This window comes from Megalops cyprinoides, chromosome 10 (assembly GCF_013368585.1).
Source record: "Megalops cyprinoides isolate fMegCyp1 chromosome 10, fMegCyp1.pri, whole genome shotgun sequence".
NCBI classification, from domain to species: domain Eukaryota; kingdom Metazoa; phylum Chordata; class Actinopteri; order Elopiformes; family Megalopidae; genus Megalops; species Megalops cyprinoides.
Window position 1 is genome coordinate 10445164 of NC_050592.1, and position 21663 is coordinate 10466826.

Below are 21663 nucleotides of genomic sequence, written 5' to 3' on the forward strand. Positions count from 1 at the left end.
GAGTTTTCCAGCATGTAGATGTTAAGGTTTAGAGACACTGGGATTGCGATGTTTGCTGATCATCCAGTTGGATTCATCACAGAGGCAAGCCTTGATACATGAGGCAATATTTTTGTCAGTGGGTGGAAATGACAGAAAGAGCTACACATCAGTCAGCCGAGTTCCGCGTTCACATCATGGGCCTGACGCTGCCTCTTACTCCCTCTGGTGTCTGATGTCAGTAGTGCAATTGATAAAGTGTCCCTTGGAATCATTCCACTTCAAAGAACAGTACAAATAACGGGCATATATTATTACAGGTGCGAGTGCAAAATAAAAAAGCACAACACCATTCCATCCCTCACCAGCATATCATGTAAAATTAACCCAGTTTTCGGTGAAGGGCATCCAGCGACCATTAACTAACTGGGAGTTTTGATACAGCACGGGAGCACAGTCCACTTCATTCTAGCTGATTGCAGAGGGTTGGCCAGAAACTGAGCATCTTTATTGTTTCCCTCTGTCTGTGGCCCTGCTGTCATTGCCTCTCGCCGATGCCTTGTGGAGGAATGAGGGGGAGTCAACGGCATATGCTGCAACAAATGTGCCTGTTTCCTGCAATGATTCAGTGGAACAGAAAAAGGATGAATAATAAGAGAGAAAGAGAGAGAGAGGAAGAGAAAGAGGTTAAGTAGTATATATATATATCAGCGTTGATAGTATGAGTGTGGCATATATAATGCGTAAAAAGCATATAAATGATGAAATTACAATGACTGATAATTTCTCTTCAACAGTCATTTCTTTGAACTGGAGGAGCAACGGTTTTCCACGGTCTGAGTGTCTTCTAGGGGTTTGTTTATAAGGCAATCTCTGTGGTCGTCTGTGTGTAGTGAACTGCGCGGCATGCCTCCCATCTCTTCTGTTGCTGCCCGTGGCAGGGTACTGTCTCACTCCACCCATACTGTGACAGCGCTCAGCTGGGGGAGGGGGGGTTGGAAGTGTGTGTATTTGGGGGATGGTGTGCGGGAAGGAAGGGGGCAGGGGGCGGGGAGGTAGCCACAGAGGCACATGCCCATGGAAACGGATGCTGAGTACCATTGGTCTTTCTTTTCTGAACACCTTCATCGTCTATGTGAGTGGTAATTAGGAACGGTTTTAAATGATTTTGGTCTGAATTCATCGTGATGGTTGAAAACAGACCTCCTTTAAACGTTGCGCTCAGAAACGTTGCACAGCACTGAGGGAGATATTTAACGGGCAGGGGGGGATTTATTTACGATACTGCCCAGACGTACATTTTGCAGATCTGATGACGAGTGTGCAATTGGTAATTAAGGTCGCGAAGCGCTGTCCTGTTAAGTCGCACACATTGGCGCAGACATGTGTCTCCCTCAGAGGAGAAGATAAACGCGTTTGCCTCGTTAATTAACGAGCACATGTTCAGGAGTCAACGAGCCGGAGATTTGTGAATGAAATCCCATAACTCCGCCTCCAGGTCACAAATAAGCCAATACTTGTTGAGGAGGACTACTTCGCCCCACCCAGCCAGATAGTCCTCCAACCAATGGGAAACGACTGTGTGCCTGGACCGTTGCGTAATATAATTCAACGGGTGCTACAGTTGCACGTTTGAACTGACCACTAAACCGTGCTGACTTAAAAAGGAGAGTATGCAGGAAGAATAACGGGACAATGAAAACTTAAAATTATACAACACCGCGGAAGCGAATCAGTCAAAGCGAAAATAAATACTGAATTGGTAAATTAAGAAACATTCTTTTTTTTAACTATTTTTTACGGCATAACGTAACGCAGTACTTCTGTAATCTCCGAACTTTGAAAGCGAATGAATGACTCAATTTTAATTATGCCTTAAGTCAATTCTCATGTGTAACAAATGTATACATTTCATCCACGACGATACAGGGGACATATCAGTGTTAACTGAGAATACACTGTAGAAGCTCATACTTGGGCAGACTGATAAGAAATAAAAGGCAGTCTTGCAATTATTTTGATGAGGAAATGAGGCATTAGTGAAAGATGGAGAACTATAGAAGAGAAAAAGGAAGTCATACATAATTGTTACAGGTGCAGGGTAACACCCGACCAGCATCGAATAGGTTGTTTTGCTTTTTTTGCAATAAATCACTTTTGAGTACGGAAGGGGTTGCATGCTTTTAAACTGCAGTCTCACGAGCAAGTGAAAGCAATTTAACTGTGAGGCTTCAATGTGCAATTCGTTTACAAAATATTGAATAAAATAATTATTTGCAAAAGGTGGCTGTGGAACCAATTCATCTCCTTTGGATAATAGTTAGTGTCGGTATGTTGCAGAAGGAGATTGTTTGCTGAATTGATTTCTATGACGTCTGCATTCAGGCAAACAAGTTGTGCATCAGTGGCATTATTAAGCATAAAATACCCATCAAATATGGGGAATACAAACTCCCCTAAAACATAAACCATACCCTAACCTATAACAACATGGATTTTGGCTGAACTTTGTGGAGACCCCTGATCCAAGTCCCAGTATACCAGGCATATTTCTTTGCTACAGAATGCAAATGTCATATAACAGTCTGTAAAGGCACGGAAAATAACAATAGTCCTACTAATTGCTGATGTTTTGAAATGTGTGGGTAACCCCTGCCAATTTGTTCTTACACCTAGAAAAGTCCAGGCCTAGTGCCTGCAGTGCTGACAGGGAACGGATTGATATGACCATAATGTCTGTGTTTTCGGCCCACATCATGAGACTGTTGCTTCCTTGTAATACTGAGTATCTAATTTATATAACTATGCATACTTTATTGATCAAACAAAACATCTTCAAGGCAAATCTCAGAATTACTGATGACCATTCCTAACTCAGTCAAAACAACCAACTCTCTAGGGGGAGACTGGGCCATGTTATTTGCATGGAATTTGAACATTTCAGTATTGTATCAAATGTTGCCTAACTCCTTATGAGTCCTTTTGCCTCCCCTTTGAGTCATGTTGCCTCAATCTTTTTCTGACTTCTGACTCTCTGACCCCTCTTTCACCATGTCTCAGCCACTTGACCTGTGAAAATGTCAACAAGTTGGAATTCTGACAATAGTAAAGCTTTTCCATTGTCTCTCAAGGCTGCAGGAGAGGGCTGGATCTCATGCTTTAGACAGGTCCTTCATACCACAATGCATACCCCAGCATGATATAACTAGAAAACCAGGCATCCAAAGGCCCTGTAGGGGCCAGAATTTACCAGAATTCAATACCGGGCCAAAGTTCTTCAGTTCAAAACGATGTAGACAAATTCAACAGAATATACTAGCTAGACACTAGACTGTTTGTTTCATTTAGCAAAATCTCTTGAGATAATGGACTACTAAACATTCAGTAGATATGAATGAGGGTTGGAAATGATGTATAATGATACTGATATCTGGCTTGAAGTCCAACATAGGGTTTGCACCTGGTCACAGACCAAAATTGTTGACCCCCTGATTGGACATCATTAACAGGAAAGAGAAAAGGGTGAGAAGGGGTGGAGGAGGAATGGCGTGAAAAGCAAATGCAGAAAGGAAGTAGCAAGTGGGAGTTTTACAGCCGTGGATAGGACTGGTTTGTCCAGGTTTGGTTAACTGATAATTGAAGTGATAGTGACTGAAAATTCTCCATCCAAATGCTTGTTTGGAACTTCCATAATGGAACCTTTTGGTCTTATATTTTTATCATTTGGCCAGCTTTATCATAAGTCCAAAACAAACAAAAATAAAAAAAAGAAACATGTGGAGATAATGGCCTTTGCAACAATCCTGCATGACAGAAGACTGCTAACACAGGACAAACAGAAACTTCAGAGCAGCGAAAGGCTGTCACCCTATTAGGCAGTAACCTGAAAAGCTGCAAAAGAAGATGGCAGTTATCTGAAAACATACTGTTGTATGAGAAAGTTGCTCTTCCTAATGGGCTGGTAAGATATGGGTTCATCTCTATTTTAACATGACCATTAGTTCTTTCACATGTATGTTCCTCAGTTACTGTGACTAGCAAGCCCCCAAGCATTTGATAGCACCAGAATTGTCTTTGAGGATGTACTTATGTCTTGAATGTATTTATTATATGAGAAAACAACTTTAGTCTTTGTGGGATATTTTTATCTTGATTCTAGGTCACAGTGAGCAAGCAGATGGCTTTTTTTCAGGACTCACTAGAATCCATCTTATAGGGAAGTACTGTATCAATTTATATTAGGCCACAGAATATAAAGGAAAAATGGTGTCTCTGAAAGACTATCAACCTGGATAACTCCACTTCGATTTCTAAGCACCAGAAATGAAACTCGGGACAAGTGAGGTTTAAGATTGCCAAATTAATTTTCAAAACTGGTAATATGGGTGTGCTTGTTTTGTTCTTGTTATATTTTACCCCGTAAAAAGACAGCTCTAAAGGAAGTGATTTGGAGAGAAGCCATCACCACAAACTTGTAAACCCCCAAATATGAGAAAAACCTTGCTGTATCAATCAATGCAAAAAGGATATTCCACTCAGGGTCTTTCCAGTCTGTAAAGCTTCAAAAATTTCCCCTTGATAAGGAACACAATTACTACTACAGTGTATATGCCCAATTCAGTGCATAGTGCAGTCCAAAACAGAGTCAAATCAAAGGGTTATCAGTAAAACGCTTGAAGTGGTGGCTATATTGGCTACTGAAGCAAAATGAATGCACACAAACACAGCTATAACAAGGGAATGTATAATGATAAACCTCCTTGGCTGTAGACCTAGTCAGAGCATCATCTGCTTAACAGTTCAACCCACCAGTGCCCCAGCGGATCCACATGTATAGACCCGTGGATGCGCGGCAGCATAAAGACGCTCCACCCTACACGAGGGGACGGCTCTGATTAGCCAATTATTTCCATGCCTAGTTCTCCATCTCTAAAGTTAGCGCCGCAAGACATGTCCATGGCTGGTGTGACAGAAGTCGCTGGCTGTTAAGCCGATGCACGTGTATGTTATATGAAACAACAGAGCAAGTAAATTTGCACTGTATATTACAGCAAGCCGGTTTTAAGGGTGTTGCATTTCGGACATGCAATTAAATTCCTGAAAAAAATAGGCTACACTTTCACTCGATGTTACTATGATAGCTTGTAAGAAGTAAGATAATTGTAAGCTTTGGACTTCTGTAAAGACGCACTTATATGTTGAATACTAACTGCTAATTTCAACCCATTCTAACAACTTTTCAAGTTTTATTTGATGAATCTCTAGTAGATCAGAATTTACATTACCTAGCTAGCCAGAGGTCTTCAAACTAAAATATCCAGGCTTTATAGCAAGTGAACCACTATTTAAAACTAAACCCGAACAAGCGGGCGAGGCTAGCCAATTACTGGAGTTGCTGTAACGTTACGCGTCTGAACAGCAACGAAACCGCAGGGCTTAGAGGACGGTGAAATTTATTTTAACCAGTAGAGGTCGCCATTAGCTCGGAAACGTCTTTCTGTTAGAAATCAATTTAGCAACAAAACTGGAATAAGTACCTTTTGTACAAATGACAGTTTGCTTTTTTGTAATGTTGTGCCATTGTTTAAAATAAATCTCTATTCTTTTCACTACAGCCAGTTTCCCTCTCTCTAACTCTCTTAAATTCTACCCCCTCCCTCTCAGTTTTTTGAAACAAAGTCCAGTTCATTATGGGGAGATTAGAAAGATCTCGCTGTCAGCTGAATGAACTGGCAACAGATAAATGAAAAGAAACAACAACACAGTGAGACACAACAGCACACACACACACACACACACACACACACACATTATGTGTATTTAATCTAAAATAGTAGGCATATTTACATCTACAATTTTGATTTACTCCCACCCCCTAAGCCTGTCACTCTTTCACCCTTCACATTCTCACCTCTCTCTCTCTCTCTCTCGCATTCTCTCTCTCCCCCTTCCCTTAAGCTTTCTCTGCCCCCTACTCTCTGCCCCCTCCTACCTCCCCCCTCTCTCTCTCACTCAACCTCACAGTTGATTCAGATGGGTTTTTCAGTGAACAGGACTGGACTGTGTTTCTCGCTGACTTGTTCATTTTGCATTCCAACTCTCTTTCCTTCTCTGTTTCCCTCTCTCCCGTTCCCACCTGCTCTGAATTCAACTCACTGTCATTAATGTCAGAAACTTAATCGTCACCATCATCGTCATTCATCGTCATCATCAGCATCATCATCATCACCATCATCATTGTTATAATAGTAACTTCAAGTACTTTTGGTGCTTTAAGAGTGTGGATAAGTGCATCTGTCTGTCTGTCAACCCACTATCTGTTTCTCTAACTGTGCATGGGGAAAAGTAACATTATGGACTTTTTTGGGATAGTGATCATTAAGCTGATTCTTTTTCAACAATGGACAATCTGTTCAGGTTCTGGTAAGATCGTTCATATTATTATAGCTGATTCCAACATTCTTATTACCAGTAGCAGTAGCGGTAACAGTAGTAACAGCATATTTGTTTCTCGATAATATCATTGTATTATATTATCTTAGACAGTATATTATAGTAAAATATATACATTTAGTCATAATGTATTGATCTGTATGGTGCTGTAGCTCATACCATTACTATGATATTTCCAAAATATTTTCAGAATATTTTACTGTAATTATATTATGTAATTATAAATATGTATATATTTAATTATATATTATAATACTAGTGATGTTTTAATATTATACTGTACATCAACACTGTACATAGGTGGACAAAAATGTTTGGTGACACTAGCTTTTCATGTGTGGGTGCATCAGTATGAGTGTGCATGAACTAACGGTCTCTCTCTCGCAATTTCAGATACACATTGGACCTATACTGGTAAGGTCATAATTTTAAGCCTGAAACTTTAATGCTCTCCAGAGTGCTCTCCTCTGCTAGAGGAGATAACTTGGGCTCTTTAGGGTGACATAGCAGGGGATCTCTGCAGAATTTAAACAATGAAACATTTTACCTGGGGGGTATGTCAAGAAACCACAAAAGCTGTTATTTTCTGTATCATGTCCTCTCCTGTAATTTGAAACAATGGCATTTATTTGAATATGCTCCTTCATGGGACCTCTTTAACTCTCCCACAGATAGCCATCTCTGTCATCTCACCATAACTTTCAGACCCCGATTAAGTTGCCCTTATTTGTCTCTCTGTCAGAATTTAGCATATAGACCACTCATCTTTCCAATACACTAATGTTTCCCCATTCTCTTTCTCCCTCTTGCAGAACTGCTTTCAGTCTCCATCTTCTCTCCAGTATGTCATCTTCCAAATGACATTCAATATTAAATGTCTTTTTCCACCATCGTGATACTTTTCTCCTCTTTTGTATTCATAATGCACACTGCATCTGACTGGTACACCTGGAGCCTCTGTCTCCTCTCCTCTCCTCTCCTCTCCTGCCCTGCCCTCTCCTGTACTCTCTCCATACCCCTCCTCTGTTCTCACTTTTGGCTGATTCTCCCTCTCTGTCCGTTGTCTGTTACTTCCAGTTGGCCAGTCTGTTATCTTGGCATCAAAGAAACGGTCACACTGAGGGGGAGAGGAAGAAAGAGAAAATGAGATGGGGAGGGAGAGAGCAAGAGAAAGAGAGGAGGGTAGAGAATGGGACAGCAGCAGGTGCATGATAAGAGCAAGAAGGGAAATGTGTCCCGAGCAGAGAGGCAGAACAGGAGTGTGAAGAGAAGCATTGACAACAACAAACTGTGCCTGTAGTACAAAGCCGAACAGTACTCATTGTTTACATAGTGCAGCCACACAGCATAGCGTGCACACAACAATGCTGTAAAGCACAACTGCCCGTTTAATTTGTCCCAGTTTACTGTAGAATAATGTAGGTGTACGACAGCGCTGTGGGTCTTTTGTATGGGACGCACTGAATTGCGCAAGAACAGCCCCTCTTCTTTCCTCTTTATCTGTTATTGTTACACACCACGTGCCACTATTGAATTGTTGTGTTATACATTGCTGCACATGCATATAGTAATGTGCAACAGACAGTAGTGAACTGTGTCTCCATTTTGTGTTGAAAATATTGTATTATATGACCAGCACTGTTTAGTGTGCATCACGTATTCTGTGCATGCATGAATTGAATGCCATTGTTCGTATGTATTTGGGACCGCATATGAAAGGTAGGGTGGCAGTGTGAGTATGTGTCTCACGGTTGTCATGGTGATTTCCATGACAACAGCAGAGCTATGGGACAAAGTTTTTTTCTCCTTTTTTAGAGGGGTGGGCATTGGGGAAAGGGGAGGGAACAGCAGAGTCCTGTTTGTGGATGGAGATTGATTAGACCCCTGTTAATCCCCACAGACTGGGACTGAACGGAGCCCTGTTTCTGAAAACTTGGATAATCTAAAACAGATAAGCAACTGGTGACTGTATTCACCTATTTGAAATACACTTTGGTACAGAAACAGTAAAATCCTTTTCAGCATTGCTGTGCATCAGTCCTTAGCCAGCTGACCTCATCAGAACGCTGCTGTGCTGAACCATGTTTCAATATCTGAAAATATTCTTGATCAGCTATGACTCTCCTTAAAAAAGTTCTACTTAATTCAGATTCCAGAGGGCTTGTGGCCACAGTCTGTTGGGGTCTGTTTGGGTCGTTAAGCCAAATAACAGTTAATAGTGATAACTGATGTAATGTGTTTATTATTTAAAATTTGAATTTATTTTTAAACATTTTTTTTATTTTTTATTTTTTTTTACTATGTAACTGAAACCCATAAATCAATCATCAACAAACCATCACTCAACTTTCCCTTGTCTGTTACTTCCCCTTATCCCCCACGCTCCCTCTCCCTGTCAAACTTGCCTCTTTCTTCTTTTTTTTCAGTCCTTTTTCTCTGTGCCTCTGTCCCTTTATTTTCAGTGTCCCCCCCCTCTCCCTTCAGCCCTCTTTTCTCTCCCCAATCCAATTAGGGTGGGGAGTGTTTGTGTTCTTTCCGCAACAACAATGTGCAACCTCATCAGCCATGCATGACTGGGCACTGAGCTAATACTCTCACTTCTCCTTTTTAGCATATCCATTTCTGATGGACGACGTGAATCCTACTTTGCCTGTCTGTTCGTTTCCCTCCTTTAGCATGCTCCTTTAAGATCAGAGCTTACCGTTCTTCCACTTCACCTTCAGAGGTGTTTCAGAATGCCTGGAGTGCTCAAGTTTTTGTCCATACGCACACACAGCTCAGGTGTCCGAGCTTAATTGGCAGGTGTATGACATCATCTGAACCCCATCTCTTTCACTCTCTCTCTCTCTCTCTCTCTCTCTCTCTCTCTCTCTCAGGTTCCGTTGGCCAGTTTCAATGGTCAGAGTACTTCCCTGACTGTGGGGGAACAAAGCAGTCTCCTATCGACGTGGAAACAGCCCAAGTCCAGCACGACTCCTCACTGACACCTGTGAGACCTTTAGGCTACCGCCAGCCAGGCAAAGAGCCCTTCACCCTCACCAACAATGGACACACAGGTGATAAGTTTGGACCTGCCTCTCTGTCCCTGCTATTCTCTCTTTCCATGCATTTCTCACTCTACCCATGTCTTTCAAGGTCCTGGTTGATATTGACTTTCTAATTTAACATTTATATTTAGATAAAATATTTTTAATATCTATATTTGGATAACATATGGTTACTATTTCATTGCTGTTTCACATGTGGCACTCTGATTCTAATCTGTTGCCAATGTCTTAAATGGCTAAGCTGGTTGGAGAAACCGGTTTGTTTAAAATGCCATTTGTTGCCCTCCTGACACAAGATGTTGTCTCGGTGTTTAACTGCAGTTCCCAGCATGCAAATAGGCAGCACTGAATAGTAATTCCCACGAGCTGTCAGCTCGCCTGCTTTGTTGGAAGATGGGACGACTGAAACCACACGCTCTTTTTTCATGCCTGTGGGTCAGTGCAGTGCTGCTGGGTCACTTGACAGCCCCTCAAAGCCAGCGCTAAGCGTCGGGGACCATGAACTAGCTCATTAGAATGCAATTACAAATGTCCAAGTAATTTATATAGTAAGAGCAAAGCAAAGACACAAAACTGTTAACCGTAACAAGTCATTTTAAATGTAAGAGTTTCACAGCCACGACTTCTTCATTGATTTAGTGAGGCATTCGGACTGCAGGCCTGCTGCAGTTTGTTACGTTGGTGTATACAATTAGCGAAATGTTATGTTAGTGTTTTTGCCGCACAGTTCGTTTGATAATCAGTCTCTCAGGGTGGCGCGTAGAATTGAAATGCTCCCAATTTGCTCTGAATTCACATTGGCCCCAGATTCCCATTATGATAACAAATGAAAGGCCATCTGAATTCTAATGGAATGTACGAAAACACTTTCATTTTCAGTTCACTTATGTGTTGACAAGAACATTCTGTGTAAACAAACAACAAAAGCATGTCCTCTCGTTTGATTTATATTTGAGCAAGCAATTGAACCTTGTCCTTACACCACTGAAAAATTATTACAAAGAGATGTGCTCATGGTTTGCCTGACTATTAAAGTTCAACAAGGTTCAAGAGCAGATTTTAGAGGATATATTTTTTAGCTCACTAAATATATTTAAATACCTAAATTCTTTACCACATTTTGGTATACTGCAATATAATTCTGATTTGTGTATTGATTTATGTTCTGATATTTTGATTACATTTCCAATATATTCTTGAGTTGACCAAGATGTTTCTTAGTATATTACTATATGTAATTCCTGTATGGAATGATTCAGTGGCTGTTGATTAATCTCCATTGTATTATTACTCAACATATTACACCACATATTATACACACAGTACATTACCGAGCGCAAGAAATCCTGCTCTGTGGTTTAGTCCAGAGCATTTCATGCAAATCACGTTTTTCAATGGTGCTGGCAGGCCAAACATTCTATTTCCTCTTGATACTCAATGTTTAAATGATAAATATGAAAATGTACATAAGGAATGCAGACACACTGTTAAACAATGTTTTGGTATTATTTTGCACATTTAGAATAAAACACCACCATCACTTATGGCATTCTCCTGCTGGACATACAAAAATGCCATTGGCGTTACAAGTAATACACGGTAGGCCACACTTAGCCCAATGGACACTAGCTGAATGACGCTGCTATAGAGTGAATTGCCCTTTTCCTCTCTCTCAGTGGAGATGTCCTTGCCTGGTTGGATGGGGCTGGGGGGTCTGCCCTGGATCTTTACAGCTCTGCAGCTCCACCTTCACTGGGGAAGCAGCGGAAGCAGGGGAGGGGGCAGTGAACACACCATCGACGGACACAGCTCCGCAGCTGAGGTGAGGACAGTACAGAGGATCTCACCTGCTGAGAATCACAGGTACAATCGCACAGGATCTCACCTGCTGAGAATCACAGGTACAATCGCACAGGATCTCACCTGCTGAGAATCACAGGTACAATCGCACAGGATCTCACCTGCTGAGAATCACAGGTACAATCGCACAGGATCTCACCTGCTGAGAATCACAGGTACAATCACACAGGATCTCACCAGCTGAGAATCACACCTGCTGAGAATCACAGGTACAATCACACAGGATCTCACCTGCTGAGAATCACAGGTACAATCGCACAGGATCTCACCTGCTGAGAATCACAGGTACAATCGCACAGGATCTCACCTGCTGAGAATCACAGGTACAATCACACAGGATCTCACCAGCTGAGAATCACACCTGCTGAGAATCACAGGTACAATCACACAGGATCTCACCTGCTGAGAATCACAGGTACAATCGCACAGGATCTCACCTGCTGAGAATCACAGGTACAATCACACAGGATCTCACCTGCTGAGAATCACAGGTACAATCACACAGGATCTCACCAGCTGAGAATCACATCTGCTGAGAAACACAGGTACAATCGCACATGATCTAATCTGGAGGGAACCACAACTATGATCACACTGGTGGACACAGTATCCATGCTGATATGTCCTCACATGAATCTATAATTATTATGGCATCAACAATGTCCACACAGGAGTGTTGAAAAAATATAGAAAAAGTATCTACACCATGCAAATGTTTTGTACAGCTACAATCTAATAACGCAAGGTTACGTGGAGCTCTTCCAGTCAGTTCACTTTATATGAAACTTTTGGTTACATCGGTCCACACAATATGGTTAAGTACCCTCATAGACACACAGGCAAAGGAGTTGAGGCATCTGCACGTAGACTCACATGTATGCAAACACAGACAAGTGAATAACCTTACTTACAGCAACCATCAATTTAATATTCAAAATATGTGTCCAAGCTATGGAATCACTTGGATTCTTTACAAGTCTCTCCGGACTGTTGTTAGAAGAAAGTTTTGGCACAGTTATATTGTGTAATTAATGGATTAATGTATGCTAATTACAGAGCCCAAGTAATGGCAGATTAACTTTGTTTCCCTGGGAGTGGATTAGTGTGGCTTAGTGTGTTCTCTGTATTAGTACATTTTCTTGTCATGGTTAAGGTCATAAAAACATACAGTCACATGTAAGCATGCATGCACGTGTACTCTCCTACACACACACACACACACAGAGTTATGCTGAGTTGAATCAGATGGACTACGATCAGGATTGATGGTGCACTGCAGGGTTAGATGTTCCAGATTTTCTTTGGTTCTTGTCTCCACACTGGCTGAGTCACCTTGGGTCCCTGTCCCGATCTCTGTGGGGGGAAACAGAATGGCCACCTGTGCCAACTGCCCATCTGTGTGCCTGGTGAAGGAAGAGCTGGGGGGAAATGGTACAGATAGAAAGGACGAAAGGACTTTGAGTGAGGAAGAGATGAGGGAGAGGGTGAGAAGAGGGGATGGGCACATATTAACATGTGAATATGAATATGAATTAGTATGAATCAAATTAAAAGGGGAGAAGAGTAGGGCAAGAAAAGCGATCAGTGGGTGGGTCATACAAAGTTGTAGTGGAGAAAGTAGAGTGGAGAGGCAGGGAGGCATGGCACAGGGAACAGAGGTAGTGACAGAGAGAAGATATGGCCAAGCCAGGCAAAGAAAGAACTACATAGCATTTGGTTGTGTAAGAAGGTGAGCAGTGAGACTCAGAAAGAGCATGATACTGAAAAGTGTGAGAGAGGGAGGAGATAATGAGCCAGAAAGTGAAGGGGTGGATTACAGAAAACGTGGAGAGGGTTTGGCCAAGCACTTGCAATCCTGTCCATCTGTTCATTGATAGGCATGCCAAATGACACCTGGGAGAGAGATAGAGGGATGGTGACATAATTTGTGACACAGAAAGGGAAAGACAGATGAAAAAAACAGAAATGCAATATTAAAGCGAGAAAGTAGGAGATCATAGTAGAAGATCATTTCAATCAATAGTCACATTTCTTCACTCTCTGTTTTCTCTCCCTCTTTCTCTCTCTCTCTCTCTCTCTCTTTCTTTCTCTCTCTCTTTCTCTCTCCCCCCCCTCACTCTCTCTGTCAGAGTGAGAATTTAATGATTCAGCATATCTCTCAGCTCTCTCCCTCCCTCGTTCCCAGTGTAAACTGGATGAACTAGCAGATTTCATTCAAAGTCAATGAGAGGGATTTTCTGAAAGATTAGATGGCACACATATACACGCACGTACGAACACACACAAACACACACACACATACACACACATGCACGCACACACAGACAAAATACACTTTGTTTCTTTTAATCGCATTGAATCCTGTTTATTTACCTCTTCACATGTACACACTCACTCTTTCCCTTGCACAAACACACATGTGCATGCATGAACCCTTTAAACTCTCACAATTACCATACTCTACCAAAGATATACAGTCACACATATAAATGCGCATGCACACTCTAAAATACACACGGTACTCAAGACACACGGTCTCCCTATTTCCTAAGTCCATTCATTCTCACACATGCTCTCTCACACATACATACACAGGCAAACACTGTCACTCCCACACAAACAGTATGGAAGTACAGATTAACAGATGCTCTTGTTCTCCCCAGCTCCATGTGGTCCACTACAACTCAGAGCTGTACGCCAATGTGTCCACAGCTAAGAAGCAATCAGATGGGTTGGCTGTACTGGGAGTATTGATCGAGGTGACATTGTGTTATTTCATTCTTCCCTTGCTGAAAACATGCAGTTTAACTTGTTTCTAATTTATGCCACTGTGTGACTGGGCTGTTATCATCTAGACAGGTGAAGATACAAACCCTGCCTTTGAGAACATCATCAGTTACCTCGGCAGCATCAAACACCCAGGTAAAACTAGCTGTCATAGCCTCCATCAATATTTCACTAAATCACTGTATCTGTCCATCAGTGTTTGTGTCTGTAGGTTCATTTGTCTATGTGTCAGAGCATTTTTATGCCGTTTGTCAATCCATCGGAGATAGAAGCTAATTACAACTGAGAAAATTGCCTTCCTGTGCTTGTCTGTTGAATTACTCAAGAGTGCTTACAATGATTTCAGAAATGTTTTCGCAGTAAAATGCATGACATTTAGGGCATATTGCAGAACATATTTCCGGGGCATATTGTGCCAGGGTGTGGCCTTGTTTCCGCAGTCTCTGTTCCCGACCCTCGCTGTCTCCCCCCCCATGCAGGAATGACAGTGTCCATCCCAGCCTTTGATGTCCAGACTCTGCTCCCTCTCAATCTTGGACGCTATTTTCGGTACAACGGCTCCCTGACGACGCCCCCCTGCTACCAGAGCGTGCTGTGGACCGTCTTCACGGAGAGGGTCAAGGTGTCTCACACACAGGTACGCCCTTGCCTTTTTCCTCCATCCTTCTCTCTCTCTCTCTCTCTCTCTCTATCTCTCTCTTTCCTCACCCTGTCTCTCTTTCTCCTCAGCTGAGGAAGCTGGAGACAGCTCTGTACTCCAGTGAGTCAGAGGAATCTCACTCCATTCCACTCCAGGACAACTTCCGCAACACGCAGCCCCTGAACCACAGGATGGTTCTGGCCTCTTTCCCCCCAGGTCAGAGCCCTGTCTCACTCACAAAGAGGAGAGCGAGGGTCCAAGAGACTGTGACAAATTCACTTTTCTGCTATGCTAAATTCTTAGTAAGATCTCAGGAGTGACCCATACATGCAGGATATCAGAACTAAGTCATATGAAGCTGTGTAAGTACATACATAAGTATATAAGTGAGTGTAATAGTGTAATTAAGTTAGACTCCCCAGCTACAGGTATATAAGCCTGTTCCTCACCTTCTTGACTCTACTCCTTTTTTCCTCAGCATCAGTTTGCAATCAGCATTGTCTGTTCATCTTTATAATGATTAACAGAAAACCTTTTAAGGGGCACCTGACAAGTGCAGAATATTTCGAAATGCTTCACGGTGTTTGTGGCTGTTACACCTTTCCAAGCTGCAAAAATTGTCTTATCATAACACTAATGCTCCACTATTGTAAGTGGGGACATGCACAAAGGGTCAACAGAGAGGGGGATGGAGTGAGAAGAATAAGAGGGCCAAGGGTTACTGACAGAGAATGAAAAGAGGGAGGGAAGTGGGAGAGAGCTGTTTGTTTGCTGGTTCACTGATTAGTGTTTGCAAAGTCCTTTTCTGAACACTGTCCCCATTGTTTTTACATGAGATTGAGGGAGAGCGCACGAGAGAGAATGTATGCTATTGCAAAATCTGTCTGACTAAATGTGTTATACTTTTCAATACAGACAGTGAAGTTGTTGGCTAGACAAACCAAACATTTATATACCAATATAATAAGGCTTTTGACTTCATGACTATCTGCATCAAGCTAAGCACTTCTTGGAGAAACCATTTTCAAACATCCATAAAACATTAAAATATTCAATTAGATGTGCACAAACGCACACATCCACGCATACACATGTACACACACACACACACACACACATACATGCATACACAACATGATCTACTTGCCCTAAGATGAAATTGACAGTTTAACTCCTTTTGTCACCCTTTACTTAGACATTAAAACATTACACTGTTCATGTTCACCATGTTGCTAAGATAAATTTGTTTTTTTGTTTTGTTTTTTTTTTTTCCAGAAACTGTCCCAATTTACTCTGTTGGTAAGTTTGAATGCAAATCCATGATGTGAACGTCTCCCTCTCTGAAAGTTGTTCTTGGACTTATTTGCTCTGTGTTGTCTTAAAGTGTCACCTGGCTGCTCCTACATAAACATTTCCTTTATGTTTGTGCCCATCAGCTGATGTGCAACATATTCATTTTGTGCACTTATATCAAGTGTATTCCAAGAGTATACCAAGTATGAGTTATCCATATCTTTAGAAGAGAATGCATGAACATGCACAAATACAAACTTAGATATAAATGACTTCTATGTAGGTACAAATATAACCTCACATAATCTCTCTATCTCTCTCATTCCCTCCGTCTGCCACAGGAGAAGTGTGTGCCATGGTGATTGGAGCACTGTGTGGATGCATAGGTCTGGCAGTGATCGCTTGCTTTGTTGTGAAGACTATTCGGTAAGTGACTGTTTTAATCCCTGGCAGGTCCCCTTATTCCTGCTCTCGTTGGAGCAGATGTAATAGTTATGTTGCTTATTATTTTACCTTTTCCATCAATGAGCAGTAAGTAAGCGGGCAAGAGGGGTTCAGAGCAACTGTGCTTATCTTATAAGAATTATTTATCTTTGTTTATCCCAGATTTTTCTCGTTGAATTTAACTGCACTGTCATTGTTAATGTTACTTTCAGATATAAATCTTTTTTTTTTATTTGCTTGTAGGGAATATTACCTTTGCATTTATCGTATGCCCACGATGTCATTTTTCCAGACCTCCTTCCAGATACTCTCACTTTTCATCTCTTTGCTTTTGATCTATTTCACTCCTCCCTCTCATTCCTGCCAATTCTCCAGAATCTTCCTCGCTCCCTGTCTCTCCACGTCCTGCATTTTGCTCCCTTTTCAAATTCAGGTCATTTTCAGCCAATGATGGTCAAACCTAGTTCACAACAATGTGTTACATAAATTTGTCAGTGTATGTTTTTTGAGTTGATTTGGTCATGTGATTCTGTCTCTTGATCGAACGACAGCTCCACCTCTAGTTGGGATGTCCTGCCCAGCGTCAGACCAACTTCTATGCCCAGGTCACCCTTAAATTATTAACCTGTGTCCCTATAACCCAACCCCTCTACAATGTACCCCCACATAATCATACTTGAAATACCAATGTCACATGTATTCCTTGAGAATCTTAATCCAAAACTAAAATCCTATAATCCCCAATAATTGTAATCGTTTAATCTCTATTTCCTTACGAGAATTTTACTATGAAGTGTTCCCTTGATAATCTCCTCCTTTTCCCAATAATCACATGTGTAGTTTACTCACATAAATGTTGTTTACCACATTAGCGGAAATTCTGTGTGAAATCCAATCATCCATCTCCGTTCATTACAGCAAAGTAACTCATCATTTGTTGGTCCTTATTTATGTCTCATCTATTCCCAATAAAGTCATCATATTAATGACAGTGCTCTCTACAGAAGCATGTATTCTTACGACAAAGCATTGTTATTAATTCTAGTTTTTTGGGTCTTCATGTAGTAGTGAGTTTGTGTTTCATTGTAATTGTAAGTATACTTGATTAACACCTACATAGCGGTTAACACTTGTCTTGTGTTGATGTCTTCATATTTCCATGTGCAGCTATATCCTAGTTTCGACTTTTTGTTATTTCTGGCACACTTGTATGTAGTTTTACCCACAATTCCACCTGAGAACCTAAAACAGAGCTCTAACTTGTAGTTAGTGATTTCAGTTCAGTCTCATACAGTCAGTTTCAGTCTCATAACTTTAGAGTCAACAAACATAAATACCTTTCACAAAGTAAATACGTCATGACACCCAAGACGTACTATCACAGTGTCACATACTTGTCTGCATGAAATGTATGATATTTGTATCAGACTGCTTTAGATAAACCCTTGTAACATTTGTTTTGTACAGTATGTTAGGATCAAGATAATTGCATTATAATTTACGACAGGGTATATTCATCTGAGTCATAATAGTAACTATAAATTGCAGATCTAAGGAAACTCAGAAGGAGCCAAAACAGGATGTGGTTTTCAAAACAACCTCTGACCCAGAAAAGGAAGAGGCCACCACTCAGCCTGAACCCTGACCCCTCTGTGACCCCCATGGACCTCAAAATCTACTTCCTGTTGGAGTGCATGGACTTTCTGCATGCTGTCTAAAGCATCTGTATCCCTCTATTTCTATCATTGGATCTATGCTGGTATACCTCTTCAAAGCTATATCCCCCCTCTCCCTTCTCTCTGCCTGTTCACAAATCTTACTTCGTCCTCTCATTGACTGCTCTTACCCGTTCCCCGCCTCTTATAAGAAGTAGGCATGCATTGCTTGTAAGTATTAAGGGTGGCAAGGGAGGAGCTGTTGTGTGCGTGGGTGAGCGAATGCCTGTTTGAATTGAGTTGTACATATTATATATATGCATCGTAATAAATTCTATGACTTCAGTCTTCCTCGCTGTGTATATACTGACCACCACAAACTCACGTCTGTCAATGAAGTCCATTTTCAGCTTCTGGCCAGTGTGAACAGTTTACAGGCTTTGCATAAACGTGACTTAAGTCACAGGCACAGGTGCATTTTCAACAGCAATGATGCTGACAAACCAAAGGTTTGGGTAACACTGTCACCTTCTGGTTAATTTGTGTAACTACACCCAAACAAGAGAAACCCAAGCCTGAAAGTAAAAGCTCTGATACACTGACTCAGATCTTTTCATTGATCTGACGCAAGGCAAAAAATTGTAGAACGAATACCTTACAGTAAATATGAATAAAATACAAAATTAATATTGTACAATAAATATGTTCTTACAGTTCAAATGTAAGACTTAGGCAATCAGGGTGTTGTAGTTTTTTTAATTTTAAAATTTAAAATGTTCCTACTAATTATTTTTGTTTGTTGGAAGGTCACATTACAGATGGAAAAAGTCCAACATTTACATTGTTGTTATTTCTGTCTTTACATTTCAAAAATCTGCAATTTCATAATGGTGTGTAGACTTTTTATATCCACTGTAAATGCTAAAATACATAAACGCATAGATTTATTTCAGTAGATATGATTGTTTAGTATAATAAGCAGTATTGCTGTTGATGAGGGAATAGGGGTATACAGGAAGTGGTGAGTTGGTTTTTTTATGCTTGCGGATGGGACAGATTTGTTACTTGCATTGGGATTATCAAAAAATACTCCTCCCGAATCTTCATTTGGAAGTTAAATTAAGTAATGTATGATAATAAACAATCATTCTACTACTGTTGTACAAATAATTCATTATTTCCAACAGATAAATGTAGTATCTAAAATGACCACATGGGGGCTATCGTGTCAGTGATGTCTACAGTATCCAGCTATGTTGCTATAGCAATATGGACATGTTATGCAATTGCTTGCACAGACACATACATACAGCAAAGAAATGCACACACATTTACATTTAATAATTCAGAAGATTCTCTCATCCAGATCACTTGAAAAAGTACATTATGCAGAGAGTAGTGACAACAGCAAATCAACAATGTCTCAACTGATAGTGGCAGTGATTAGATAACATACAACATTATGTTAAAAGTCACAGTAGGTTCAAAGGGGAGTTTGAAGATATAGAGCTGTAGAGATATAGATGTATAGAGGATACGGTATGAATGTTCCGTATATGGGGTGATTTGAACCAAGATGCAGTTTGAACAGATGAATTTTCAGTCTACAGTAGAAGATGGAGAGTGACTCAACTGTTCTCACTGTTGGGGGGAGCTCATTTCAACACTGGGGAAGTAGAGTAGACACACACACACACACACAAACTTGTTCATGCTCAGGTGCATGAGCGCACACATCATAAAACCCGAAGTGAAAGACACTTGTGCACAACTGACTTGGGCAGCAGATAGAAATACAGCACAGCTTGCAACCCCTGCATCTCTCTGTAAGGTATTTTCCCTTTATGTTACTTTACAATACTGCCAAGGAATGCCTTCACATAATGTATGAATTTCCTTTGTTGCTTTGTGGGCATAGCCAGACACATCTGTGCTGCCAAAGTCAGATTTAAATAACCACAAAACAAATTCAGAAATGTCTCTTTAAAATAAAATATCATCCAAAAAAACAACATATAAAATGATTCATTACAATTGCCTCTGGTATAAGGGGCTTCATTGTCACATTGTATGTGCTATGTTCTGACAACTGAATATAAATATTATTAATATGATAAATGAATATTTACTACGATTATTTCATACTGTTGTGAGCTGGTCAGCCTAAATTTTAACTGTGGTAAAGTTTGCAAGCTCAGTGCATTTTTCTCAATTACTTTATCAGTTACCTAACTAGATTTAGTTATTTGTATGAACACAACCACAGCCATGTCATATAAGAGGATTCAATTTTTGGTGTCATATGTAACAGATAATATTTACAGCAAAGCAACCATGGTTATGCATGTGCTATACCATTTTGATAAGACTACTCAATATGGCTCCCGATCTATAACACCAAAATGTATAATATGAATAAATAAATTGTAATATAGAAATTTAATTGTGAGCAACATATTCATATATGAGTCTTCCTGTCTGAGAGTCTCCTTGTTTTACTGTGAGCGTCATTGCCTGTGAAACTCAATGTCTGTGATTCTCAGTGTCTATGAGTCTCAGTAGATGTTCAGCTCAGTGCATGTGAGTATGTGGGTAGCAGTGAACCTTGATGTGAGTGCATATCAGTGTGTGAGAATCTGAGTGTGTGAGTTTCAGTGTGTGTGTGTTGCAGTGTGTGTGAATCTGTGTGTGTGAGTCTCAGTGTATGCAAATCTGAGTGAGTGAGTCTCAGTATTTGTGAGTTTCAGTGTGTGTGAACCTGAGTGAGTGATGTGTAGGAAGGATGTGTGTGTCTGTGCCAACTGAGGTATTAATTTTCTTTCTCCCTCATCTCAGTGTGCAGTCAGACAAAATGGAGTTCACAGTTTCCTCATCCTTCTACCTCTGCTTGGTACTGGCCGGCGCCATGGACTTCAACACACAGCCCTGTATGCCTGCAACATTCAAGAATGGCTATGACACCTTCTTGCATAGGCATGTACATGTAGGAGCTCCAGAGAGTCTGAACACCAGTCTTTGGGAAGAATTTCTAAGGAATAACAACCTCTGTGACAGACCAACCCAGTCTTTTTTCCCTTACAGACAGAAACAGAGCATTGAGGATGTTTGCAAACCGACAGGTGGCAAGATACACCGCAATAATTTATGTATCAGCAAAGACCTGTTTTCCTTCATTACAGTGAGAAGCGAAAATGAAACTTGTAAAATCGGGAATGTGACTTATGAATTAAAGCATATCATTTTGGCCTGTGAGAAAATTCAGGAGATCTGCCACCCAGTCCATTTTCAGAAGAATCCTCATGCTGCAGAGCCTAAGGAGAGTGACCCCGATTGCCAGTTTGCATCAAACCCTGGCTTGAAGGCTACAGGAGGCATATTTTTTCCGATTTTCCTTTGTTATGCTTTGCTGTAGGTGTGCGTTGCTCATTGCAATCTTTTTGACAATAATTAGTGCTTAACATTGCAGCATGTGGAGATTCACTTAGATGCTTCCTTTGTAATGCAA

At 40.9% G+C, this 21663-nt stretch overlaps 1 protein-coding gene across 2 annotated transcripts; it reads left to right on the top strand.

Moving 5' to 3' along the window:
* The first annotated feature begins 5996 nt into the window (after window positions 1-5996).
* ca14 (carbonic anhydrase XIV) lies at window positions 5997-18894 on the top strand. Of its 2 annotated transcripts, XM_036538804.1 has the most exons (12): window positions 5997-6402; window positions 6826-6846; window positions 9309-9488; window positions 11156-11301; window positions 14003-14098; window positions 14195-14261; window positions 14606-14763; window positions 14856-14982; window positions 16042-16065; window positions 16401-16485; window positions 17055-17108; window positions 18052-18894. In XM_036538804.1, exons 1-12 carry the CDS (start codon window positions 6315-6317, stop codon window positions 18146-18148), a joined length of 1143 nt encoding a protein of 380 aa, XP_036394697.1. In that variant the 5' UTR covers window positions 5997-6314; the 3' UTR covers window positions 18149-18894. The 2 variants fall into 2 exon arrangements, with proteins under 2 accessions (XP_036394697.1, XP_036394698.1); XM_036538805.1 differs by lacking the exon at window positions 17055-17108.
* The last annotated feature ends 2769 nt before the right edge of the window (window positions 18895-21663 follow it).

Coding starts and splice junctions, on each gene's coding strand:
- ca14 (XM_036538804.1), top strand. CDS start 6,315: ATGGGGAAAAGTAACATTATGGACTTTTTTGGGATAGTGATCATTAAG. Junction 6,403..6,825: donor GACAATCTGTTCAGGTTCTG/GTAAGATCGTTC, acceptor TCGCAATTTCAG/ATACACATTGGACCTATACT. Junction 14,983..16,041: donor TCTGGCCTCTTTCCCCCCAG/GTCAGAGCCCTG, acceptor TTTTTTTTCCAG/AAACTGTCCCAATTTACTCT.